Source organism: Myotis nattereri, assembly GCF_964212035.1.
Source record: "Myotis nattereri genome assembly, chromosome: 1".
NCBI classification, from domain to species: Eukaryota; Metazoa; Chordata; class Mammalia; order Chiroptera; family Vespertilionidae; genus Myotis; species Myotis nattereri.
The window spans coordinates 46,352,286-46,364,572 of NC_138075.1; the positions used below are offsets into that span (position 1 = coordinate 46,352,286).

The window sequence follows — 12,287 nt, forward strand, 5'->3', positions numbered from 1 at the left end:
TATTGTGATGGGTATGACCTTATGTGCTGTTAATAATCTGGCATTTTGTGCTACTTTAAACAACTCAACTGTTTTTGCTTTGTAGCTTCAGAGCACTGACTCCTTGGATTGCCTGGAACGTCTCATAGATTTAAACAATGGTGAAGGGCAGATTTTTACTATTGATGGCCCCCTATGCTTGAAAAATGTTCAGTCTATGTTTGGGTGAGTATGTACTTAGAGCTTTTTTTTGCCTTCTTACAATCCATTATAATTTGATATCCAGCAATAATATGTATTTTACTATTTCTAATTGTGTCATTTCATTTCCCCCAAGTTGGTAGAAGTGATTTTTAAAAGTTCATTCCCTTTTGAATTAAACATGACTAAATCTATATTGACTTCCTTACAATGACTTGGCAATTTCAAAGATTAACTTGCTTTAGGACTTTTCAGAATTGAAATTGCTTCATCCAAAATGTCAGATTTTGTTCTGTTTCAAAATGGTCACATCGTTTTGGAGTCAACTCAAAGGGAAAACAACTTAGCATCTTGAAAAAAATTACTTGAAAAATATTATATGTATCATCTTACTCTTCCTATAATAATTAATCATCATATTCTAGAAAACTGATAGATCTGGCATACACGCCTTTCCATGCTGTTCTCAAGTGTGGCCACCTAACTGCAGATGTGCAAGTCTTCCCCAGGCCAGAACCTTTTGTTGTAGATGAGGAAATCGATCCTATCCCTAAAGTCATTAACACAGGTAACTTTTTTTAAAACTTCCTTCTTAGTTCTTCTATTATCCTAACTTTTTCCTAACTTTTGACTTTTACTCCTCTCTATCCAAGATAGTTAAAAAGAAATATAAATTCTGATACAAGGATGCTGTCGTCATCAGTTATACACTTTGGTTGGGAGGATGCATTGCCTAAGGGGTAGCAGATGAGTAATCCTTTGTGGTGATGGTGAGGTCATGAATTAATCTCCAATCCTAGATAATAACCCCAAATTCTAGAGTTGGAAATCATGGCCAGATTCATGAGCATTGAAATCCTTGAGGTAATACTTAATAGATACTAACGTTACTTAGCATCATAGTTGAGGTCAGATATGAAAGGCTGGCTTCTAGACTTGGCTGAGTGACTCTTCCTGCGTGGCCCTGGACAAGGCACTTCCTCTAGTTCTTACTGGCTAAGTGAGTGGAATCTGTAGGTGATGGTCTCTAAAATCTCAGCTCTGTACCTCTCTAGCCACTGCTTATATTATGACTGAAAGAAAGTGAAGTGGCACTGCTTTTACCTGGTTCATGTTGCCAGTGCTGGGCTTAGCTAAGATTGGCAAAGCGAAGAGTCAGAAGTAACAAGGAACAGTAGAGAGGAGAGTTGCCTCCTGTTGGAGGGTGAACTCCTTGAGCTGTGGGTACACATTAAACCATCTCTGTGTCAGTCACCATTGCACCCTCAGTGCCTAGCATAGGGTCAGAAGCTTAGTAGATGTTGACTAGGTAACTAATCAACAGATGTCTAAAATTAAGTGCACAGTAAATGTTTATTTCATTCTTGGCTGTACAGGTGGTGTTTTTTTGTTCATCCTCACCCAAGGATATTTTCCCATTGATCTTTTAGAGAGAGTGGAAGAGAGAGGGAAAGACAGAAACATCGATGTGAGAGAAATACATCAATTGGTTGTTTCCTGCACACAGGGCCTGCACACCCTGACCAAGGCCTGAGCCGGGGAGGAACCTGCAACCAAGATATGTGCTCTTGATCGGAATCAAACCTGGGACCCGTTGGTCCATAGGCCAACACTCTATCCACTGAGCCAAACCAGCCAGGGCTTGGCTGTACAGTTTTAAGGAGTTTTAGAGTGAAGGACTAAGCACAGGCTTTTTATTTTTTGTGCATTTAGCTCCTGGCTATCTAGAAGTAGGGCATCCATCTCTCATTGTAACGAAACAACCGTGTATTAAGCTATGTCAAACCTTCAGTTAGATTCCCTCCCATCTGTTTTGGATGAGTAACTTTGAATAGGTCTTTCTTTCCTATATAAATAAACTTTTAGTCCATGGTCTTGCTAATAGCTTATACTTAAACCCTTTTCTACTCAAATGAAAAATATGTAGCTGCTTTTGCTGATTCATTTGTCATTCAACTAAAGAAGGTAATGAAGGCAAATCTCCAGAAAAGCAATTTCCTGAGTCTTACAAGTACAGTGTACACTCCACGAGCCTGATTTTTTTTAATTGTTTTGAAAATATGAGTGTGTATATATGCCTACAAGACTGAAAAGCAATTCAGTAAAATATATGTGTGTGTGTGTGTGTGTGTGTGTATGCACACATACATTGTATGTGTGTACACACATACAAATGTATATATTTGTTGTTGTTAATTCTCATTGATTCTTTTAGAGAGAGTGGATGGGAGGGAGGGAAGAGGAGAGAGAGAGAAACATCAATGTGAGAGAGACACATTGATTAGTTGTCTCCTGCATATACCCCGACTGGGGCCAGAGATGAACCTGCAACTCAGGTATGTGCCCTTGGCTAGGAATGGAACTCAAAACCCTGGTCCCCAGACTGACTGTCTAACCACTGAGCAACACCAGACAGGGCCAATAAAATATTAATAGAGGTTTCCTTTGATGATAAATAATGAGTAACGTTAGTTTCCTTCTTTAGAATTTTTAGTGTTTTCCAGGCTTTTATACTATTTATATGATCAGGGGGAAAAAACCTAAAAACTTTTAAAAAGTATTTTGGGTTACAACTTTTATTTTTTACTTATTTTATGTTTCCAACAAATACTTTTGGTCTTTAATAGGCCTCTCTAAAACAAAGAAACCATTGTCATATTTAGACTGCTAGCTTGATTTTGTAGAGAATGTATTTTTTTCTCAGAATAGCTTTACCCTCCAAGGCTGCTTGGTTGAAGTTGTGGAAGTGTTTGACTATGAAGCCTGGTGGGCTTGAAAAATCCCTGATGATATAGAGGAATTTGGCCTTTACCTTTTGCTTTGGCTGAGGATCTACCCTCATAAAGATAAAGTTTAGCTGATTTGTTATATAACTTAAATTCATTAAATAAGGATAATTATTCTTATTTTCTGAGCTACTTAAGTGAAAATGTGTTAGTTATCTAGGAAGACTTCTAATAACCTTCCTACCCATCATATTTGAATTCCATATCTAAATTAAACATTGTGTTTATGAAATCTAGTACATAGAAAATAATGTACTTTCCTATAGAACTAATTAATTCTATGTTGATTTATCCTTTTCAGATTTGGAAATAGTGGGGTTTATTGATATAGCTGATATTTCCAGTCCTCCAGTTCTGTCCAGACATCTGGTCCTACCTATAGCACTTAACAAAGGTGAGTTCTCTTCCTATTCAGTGATACATATGAAGTATCTTATTGTCTAAAGTTATTCTTAAGTGTCAGATAATAGAATAGCCCATTTTGCAGAGTTTTGGGGAAAGGAATAGTGATTGGTTTGGATTGAATTTTTTAAAAATGGAATATTGCCTCTTCTACTAGAAAACTAATTCTGGAGCCTTACACTGTGGAAAGCATATTGACACATATTTATTGTGTATTGCTTTATTAATTTACAGTGGAGGTCCTCTTTAAAGATGACAATGCTTTTTCCCTAATCCAAGGCTCTGCCTTTCCTGGTAGAAGGATGGCGAGGAAGCCAAAGTGATTCTTAGAGGTTGCCTGATAAATATGGATTGAAATACAGCTCCATAAGGGGAGAAACTACACCTGTTCTCTACCAGGGATACTCAGTAAATACTGTGCAGTAAAATGGAAGAACCCAGCCCCTTGGGAGGCTTCATTACTACAAAATAAAGCTCTCCAGGAACTATAAAGTCATGTCCCCCAAATTAAACATCTCTATGGAGAATGTTAGTCTCTAGCACTTGAAACTTCTCTTTTCTCTGTTCTAGGCTGACCATCCACTTTATGTTCACCAGCTCTCTCCAAGAAGCATATGTAGTCAGGTTTCTACTTACTGAGTTATGATCACATTCAATTGATGGCGGTTGTCTCAGTTGTAAAATTGGCCGTTCCATAACCCTCAATCACACATGCACAGACGGAATCTTGAAATGTGCCCAAAGATGGCTTATAGTGATTATTGTTCATAATTTACTTTATTGTTCTTGATATTAATATTGATATCCAAATTTTCCTTACTTCTAAGGTCTAGAGATGGCGGGAAAGGAGGCAGGGATTCTGCATGCCCATATATATTGCCAAGAAAGTGGGCAAAATGAAGAGTTTATGTAGGGGAACAATGGAAAGAAAGTGTGGGAAGGCAGAATGGGACCATGTCTTAAGGGCTTTTGAATGTCAAGATAAACGGCAAATTCTTCCTATTGAATTAAAAAGTCTTTGCATAAGATTGAGTGGGCAGATAGTTCCAAAGAGAAGTTAATTGTAGGAAGATCCATTTGTCAGCAGAGTGCATGAGAGAACCTGGTGTTGGAGAGTCAGATCAAAAAGTTTATGGAATAACACTCTTCATCTTGGGTCGGGGGGAGGCTCGCATCCCTGTGCTCCTGAAGGCTGTCAGTTAAGAATACTCTTGCTATCTCTGAATATGTGGTTTTGTTTAGAAGGTACTTGAAACCCCCAGAGAGCACCTAGCTGAGTGTCCTAGTAGAAGCTGTGGAAAGCTAATTTTTGCATGTATCAGCTTCACTAAAATGTAATTCATATGCCAGACATTTCACCCATTTTAGGTATACAAATCAGTACATTTTAGTATAGTTATAGAATTGTGCAACCATCACCACAGTTCATTTTAGAATCAGAATTTTAAAACCCCTACGCCCTTCATCTTCCTCAGGTAACCACTAATGTCCTTTCTGTCTCTATAGAGTTGCCTCTTCTGGATGTTTCATATAAATGGAATTCATAAACATGTGGAAACTGATTTTTATATGGAGATAGGAACACCAGAATATGAGTTTTCCTTTTATAAATCGATTTACTTTCCTTCCAAGGCTAGAAACAGTCAACAGTATAATTGCAGTTTGGATTTTTGTAGCGAATCTCAGTCTGACCTGTTTTCTCTTCTTTTCACAGAAGGTGACGAGGTGGGTACTGGCATAACTGATGATAATGAAGATGAAAATTCAGCCAATCAGATTGCAGGCAAAATACCCAACTTCTGTGTCCTGCTCCATGGCAGCCTAAAAGTGGAAGGAATGGTAGCAATAGTTCAGCTTGGGTAAGAAATGTTGTTTTCCTTTGGTTGAGTGAAAGGGAGAATCAATTAACAAAGTGAAGTTTTCCCAAACTTTTCTGAAAGAAATAGAAAGGTCCTTGTCTCATTTTTCCTCTCCCTGCCATACCCTTCCCACCTACCATCGCCTTCTAAATTGCTCTTTAAATTATCCCCTAGAGCAGGGGTGAGGAACCTTTTTTCTGCCAAGGGCCATTTGGATATTTATAACATCATTCGGGGGCCATACAAAATTATCAACTTAAAAATTAGCCTGCTGTATTTGGCCAAACATTTAATTAACTCACTCCTCATGCCTTGGCAGGACCAGACCAAATGATTTTGAGGGCCTTACAACAGCCCTTGGGCCAGACATTTTTCACCCCAACCCTAGATTAAGTTAAAAAGCCTTTTAATTATATTGTTTTTAGATTATAGAAGTTTTCTTCTATTTTATCTAGGAACCTAGATTCAGTTATAGCAATGCTACCAACTTGCTATTAGGATCTTATGCAGTGTTCACAGACTCCTCAGCTACAAAATGAGGAGGTAGAATTAAATGAAAAAAGATGCTGATAAAATTGATTGAACATTTACCATATGCCAAGCACTCCTGTAGGCTCCTTACATTCATTAACATATTTAATCTCTCACAAACACTACATAGGAGGTATTGATATTATTCCCATTTTGTAGATGAGAAACTGAGTCTTAAGAGGTCAAGGAACTTGCTCAAGGTCACATGGCTAGTAAATGGAAGAGCCAGGATTCTTACCTATGCATTTTACTCCAGAGTCCATGCTTGTAACCACTATGCTGTATTTCTTCCCTAAGAGGAAAGCCCTTCTAGCTTCTACAATCACTGCAGGCTTGAATTTGCAAAGCTACCTGCTTCCCTTTCTGCAATACCTGTTGTTAGAAAAGAAGAGGTGACTGAGCTTTTTCTGGCCATTGCCTGGGATAGACTGATCTGAGATCAGAGGAAGCATGGCTCCATTTCTGCTTGAGTTAAAATTAGTTAGTACGAAAAGAAGAATGCAGCTCTTTTTAGGTATTGGTTTGCTGTATTTCTTGGTACCCAAACTTACTTGCACTGGCTCTGAAAATGTACCTGGGGCCCTTTGCGAATTGGGAGCAGAGCTGGGTGATGGCTTTGTGCCTCTTGTTCCAAGGTCTTCTCTGTGTTGGTGCTGCTGTGAATGACTCATGGAGGCAGCTGAAAAGACCAATAGATCGCAGCCCTTACTCCCCACCACCCCAGCAGCTGCCTCCTGCCCTTGTAATTTTTTTCTCTTTTAAGACTGCTTTTGCCCTAGCCGGTTTGGCTCAGTGGATAGAGTATCGGCCTACAGACTGAAGGGTCCCAGGTTCGATTCCAGTCAAGGGCTCATACCTCAGTTGCAAGCTCCTCCCTGGCTGGGGCCCTGGTCAGGGCACATGCAGGAGGCAACCAATCGATATATTTCTCTCACATTGATATTTCTCGGTCTTTCCCTCTCTTCCACTCTCTCTAAAAATCAGTGGAAAAATATCCTTGGGTGAGGCTTAAAATAAATAAATAAACAGTTGCTTTTGCGTTCCTTATCTACATAATTGAATAAAAATACATGTCCCAGAGGAATGGTGATATTAGGGTGCAGCAGTATGCATTTTCAGGTTTAGGATTTGGCTTTAGTAAAAGTAATATACCTGATTTCAAAGCTGAAGCTTATGCCACTCAAGAGAAAAACACAGGTTAGACTTATTTAACTTGACAGTCACAGGCTTGATATTCTGATTTTCCATCTTCTCTCCATCTAGTCCTGAATGGCATGGAATGCTCTACTCCCAAGCTGACAGCAAGAAGAAATCAAACCTCATGATGTCCCTCTTTGAGCCTGGCCCAGAACCTCTCCCATGGCTAGGGAAAATGGGACAGTTGGGTCCTATTTCAGGTATAACGCAGATCAGATTTTATTGATCTTGACTTTGTTTTCCTCTCTGCTGTTCTGAATGGCTCTGACTCTGTAGTCAGAGAGCTGCGTGATCTCCCTATGGGTGTGCCGTGGTCTCTGATGCTGGACATGTAAATGGAGAACCCCAAGAGAGTTTGATGTTTGAACTTTTTAACTTTATAACTCGGGAAACCATCATTTAGGTTGCTTTAATTACATATAAGCGCTCTAACTGCTTAGAGTAAAAAAGCTACTCTCCATAAACTTATTTTTCTTTAATGTAAAATTTCCTTAGTGTAATTTTCAACCCAGATAATCCCCAGTCATTCCGAGATAATGTAATCCCCTTCCTTCTTGGAACTGTTTTCTTTGGCTTTTCTAACATTGCATTTTCCTGGTACTTAACCTTTTTCTTCAGCAACTTTTCTTTTTCTGGCATCTTTTCTTCTTCTTGCCTCGTGATGTTCTTCTCTTGCATTAATATACTCTCCTGGTTATTAAATCAGACATTATAGCTTCAGAGTCCCCCAAATCTACTAGTATAACTCTAGTCCTGCTTGATCTTTCCCTGGAATTTGCATATTGTATTTCCACTTCCCCTTGGACTTCTCCACCTGGATATTCTGCCACAGTCCTAAGCTCAGTATGTTTGTTATAGAAACCGTTGTCTCGCCCCTTCCCTCTTAAACTGTTCCTTCTTCTGATTTTCCTACTCCTTCTGATGGAGACCTTTTACCTTTGTACTCCGAGGTACTCAGGTTCCAACTGTAGAGTCATCCTTAATTCATTTGGGCCCATGTCACTTTCAGGAACATCTACCAAGCAACCTATTTTGTGCCAGGTCTAGGGGATAAAAGAGTTAGCAAGAGTTACTCAAAGTCTAGTGGAAAGGTGAATAATAAACACAGGCTGACACAAGGTCAGAGTTGGCCTACAGGAGAGGAGGATCACCTCTGCCTAGAGGACTCAGGAAAATCTCCTCACAGGACCCTGGCCAACTTTTGGGGGGAAAAAGAAAAGACAGAGGAATTTGGTGAGCCAGTGAAGGAAAAAAGGGCATCCTGGACAAATGGAATCCTTATAGAAAAGAAAGGAGCACAAACTGCGGGGGAGGGGTTGGAAGGCCAGAGGGTAGGTTAGAGGTTGGCCGTGGCTGGAGCAGGGCAGGCCTCATCTGAAATGTGAAGAGCTGAAACTTTATTCTGCTGATATTGGAAAGCCACCAAAGGGGAGTAATATATCAGATCCTTCTGTCTATAATGAGAACTGTGGAGGTACCAGTTAGAAAACTTTGTAGTCTAGGTACTAGTGCCCCCTGGTATTGTGCAATATGACCGAAAGCCAAGTGAGTAATAGTAAATTTGCATTTAGAAAGATAACTGTGAAATGCGGATTTGAAAAGGTGAGGACATCCTGTAGTAAGAAGTCGACTATGATAGTCCTGGAGATGTGAAGGTGAGAGCCAGAACAAGGGGTAGTGGCTGGGGACAATGGATGGGATCCAGGCAAGTCATACTAGTATTTACAAAGAAAAAGGAAAGAGAAGAATTAAGAATGATCCCAGGTTCCTGACCTGGGCTGCAGGGTGAAAGGTGGTACTATTAATTAAAACAGAGAACAGCCCTGACCGGTTTGGCTCAGTGGATAGAGCGTTGGCCTGCGGACTGAAGGGTCCCAGGTTCGATTCTGATCAAGGGCATGTACCTTGGTTGCAGGCACATACCCAGTTGGGAGTGTGCAGGAGGCAGCTGATCGATGTTTCTCTCTCATCGGTGTTTCTAACTCTCTGTCCCTCTCCTTTCCTCTCTGTAAGAAATCAATAAAATATATTTAAAACAAAACAAAACAGAGAACAGAGGAGGAAGAGTAGATTTGGGAAGAATTTCTTTTGTGCATGTAGGGTTTATGCCTATGAGATTCCGATGGAGGTGCCTAGAGACAATTCCTATATGAACCTACAGTCAGGAGAGAGGGCAGAGTTGGAAATACAACTTTTCATTACAAGCACATCACTGATTGTTAAAATGGTGAGAATGAAGCAGATTACTTAGGGCCAAAATTTTCATGTGCAAAAATAAACCTGGAGAACTTGTATAAAAATTCTGTTTTCTGGGCCCCCACATACAGAGATTCTGATTCAGTAGGTCTGGATTCAGGCCCAGGAACTTACAGTTTTAATATTACCCACATCATTACAATCCAGGTGATCTACACTCTGTAAGAAGCTCTAGCCTTAGCAAAGTATACAGATTAAGGGGAAAAAGAGCCAAGGACCAAACCCTTAGAAAGGGACAACTATAGGGGACAGTGGAAAGGGTGCTAGTAAAGGAAAATGAGAGGGAACAGGCAGATGAAAGGGAAAGTAGAAGTGATGTCGCAGAAGCCAAGAGAATAGAGACTCAAGAAGGAAGTACAGTGTGTCGTACACTCGTGCATGCTTGTCAGCTGAGCTCTAAGGATGCCTTTTGCCATTGAAGCCTAGAGAAGATTTGGACTAAATATAGGCCCAGATGGTAGGCCAAGGTTCAGAAAGCTTTTTCAGGAAAAGAACAAGATAGTAAATATTTTAGGCTTTGCAGACCGTATGGCCTCTGTCATAACTACTGAGCTCTGCCATTGTAGCACAATATGTGCATAAATGATAGTGACTGTATTCCAAAAAATGTTACTTATGGACACCAGAATTTGAATTTTATATAATTTTCATGTATATTTCATGAAATATTATTCTCTTGATTTCTTTGCCCAGCATTTGAAAACATAAAAACCATTCTTAACTCAAAAACAGGCAACAGGCCATAGTTTGGCTACTTTTGAGCTAGGATCCAGGGGCTGGGGTTTTAAAGCTCATGCTGGGACAGGAGACATGACTTTGGTTCCAAACAAGACAAAGAATTGAGCTCTGTGAGTAAAGCTGAGAATGTGGAAGGTCTACCCTCTCAGTGAGAGGATGGCAAGAAAAATTCTACACTTTTTTCTTCTACCCACTTTTCTGGATATAAAGAAATTTAAAAGTCTTCTCTGAGAAATGGAAGCCCGAGCCCTGCACCATGCAGACTGATACTGCCCATTCTGAAATGGGGATTTCTAAAACCAAACAATACAGACCTGGTTCTGAAGCAGTGCAACCTTGGTGCATCCTCCTGAAGGCCATACAGTGGCTTTGTAGGGACACCCCTACAGCCCAGGGCAAAAGGACTTCCACAGAAATCCCCCGCTGACGATGAGATCATGATTTGAAAAGCAGTTTCCAAATCATGAGAGGATTTTATCTCCTTTGAAGGAAGGCCAGCAGAGTGACCAGCCTCCTGAGAACTAAATCTGAAACACACTGTGGAATGAGTGTTTTAAAGATTGAAGAGTTTTAGGAAGGACCAGAAACCATGAGGAAAGAAGAGGACACTATAAATCAGGAGTCATTTGATCTTGACAGGAAATGATTGGTGGCTTCATAAAAGTAGCTTCAGTAGATAGTTAGCCAGGACATAGGTTGGGGAGTGAATTAGATATGAGGAAATGAAGATGACAAGTTTGGCCACCAACAGTTGGAGGAGAACACAAGAGCAGAGGAAGTGCGTGTGCGTGTGCGTGTGCGTGTGCAACGATTCCTCACCTTCATCTAGTCTCTCTAGCATCCTTACATTCATTCTGCCTTTCATTCTCACTGCTCTTGCCTTGTTCTGGCTTTCTTTACCTTTCACTTAGGTCAGAGGTCAGCTAATTATGGCCTGCAGGTCAAACTAGCCCACTGTCTGTTTTATAAGTAAAGTTTTATTACAAATGGCACACTCATTCCTTTCGTATTGTCTATGGCTGCTCTCCTGCTCCAGTGGCAGAGTAGAGTAGTTATAACAGAGACCATATCACCCACAAAGCCCTTTACAGAAAAAGTTTGCTCACCCCTGGCCTAGACTATTGTGATAGTTTTCACCACAGATGCCTGTCCATAATCTAAGTTAGTAGCATTCACATTTCTTTCTGATCTGGCTTCCAACCAGCAGTGCTTGGCTTGTTACATGCATTCTTCATTCAAATTGGACTGCTGTTTACTCTGCCTTATATTCAAGTTATTATTTTCCTCCCTCTGGGTCTGTTCTTCTTTTCAATGAAGGCAATAAGAGCTTTTTTTTTTTTAATTTAAAAGGTTTATTGAAAGTGTTGCTTTGTTATACCTGAAGCTTTCCCTTTGTTTGGTTTCTGGTTAACTTCAGTTAGAATAGCAGTGATCACTAGGTATAATACCAGTTCCGTATACAAGTCCAAATATCATGCATACAAATATGTGTTGTTGTTTTTTTATTGTCTAAAGTTTTACACATGTCTCCTTTTTCCCCAATTGACACCCCCCCCCCCCCCGCAACCATTCCCACCCCAGGCAAGCCCCCACCGCCCCAGTGTCTGTGTCCATTGGTTATGCAAATATGCATGCATACAAGTCCTTTGGTTGATCTCTAAACCCACCCCCACCCCCCACCTCCCCTGCCATCTGTCTCTGGATCTATTCTTGTTCATCAGATTATGTTGATCATTATATCCCACATATGAGTGAGATCATGTGATATTTATCTTTCTCTAACTGGCTTATTTCGCTTAGAATAATGCTCTCCAGTTCCATCCATGCTGTTGCAAATGGTAAAAGTTCCTTCTTTTTTATAGCAGCGTATTATTCCATTGTGTAGATGTACCACCATTTTTTAATCCACTCATCTGCTGATGGGCACTTAGGCTGTTTCCAAATCTTAGCTATTATAAATTATGCTGCTATGAACATAGGGGTGCATATATCCTTTCTGATTGGTGTTTCTGGTTTCTTGGGATATATTCCTAGAAGTGGGATTACTGGGTCAAATGAGAGCTCCATTTTTAACTTTTTGAGGAAACTCCATCCTAGCTTCCACAGTGGCTCCACCAGTCTGCATTCCCACCAGCAGTGCACGAGGGTTCCTTTTTCTCCACATCCTCGCCAGCACTTGTCGTTTGTTGATTTACTGATGATAGCCATTCTGACAGGTGTGAGATGGTTCCTCATTGTTGTTTTGATTTGCATCTCTTGGATGATTAGTGACTTTGAGCATGTTTTCATATGTCTCTCAGCCTTCTGTATGTCCTCTTTTGAAAAGTGTCTACTTAGG

The 12,287-nt window shown here is 40.2% G+C and overlaps 1 protein-coding gene across 1 annotated transcript in view; it reads left to right on the plus strand.

Moving 5' to 3' along the window:
- Positions 1–12,287, plus strand: part of INTS14 (integrator complex subunit 14) — a 32,352-nt gene that overhangs the window by 10,871 nt on the left and 9,194 nt on the right. Inside the window, exons 5-9 of the mRNA XM_081101838.1 lie at positions 86–204; positions 606–748; positions 3,268–3,360; positions 5,083–5,227; positions 7,022–7,155. Coding sequence (XP_080957964.1) covers positions 86–204; positions 606–748; positions 3,268–3,360; positions 5,083–5,227; positions 7,022–7,155 — 634 coding nt within the window. The remainder of the gene's footprint in view (positions 1–85; positions 205–605; positions 749–3,267; positions 3,361–5,082; positions 5,228–7,021; positions 7,156–12,287) is intronic.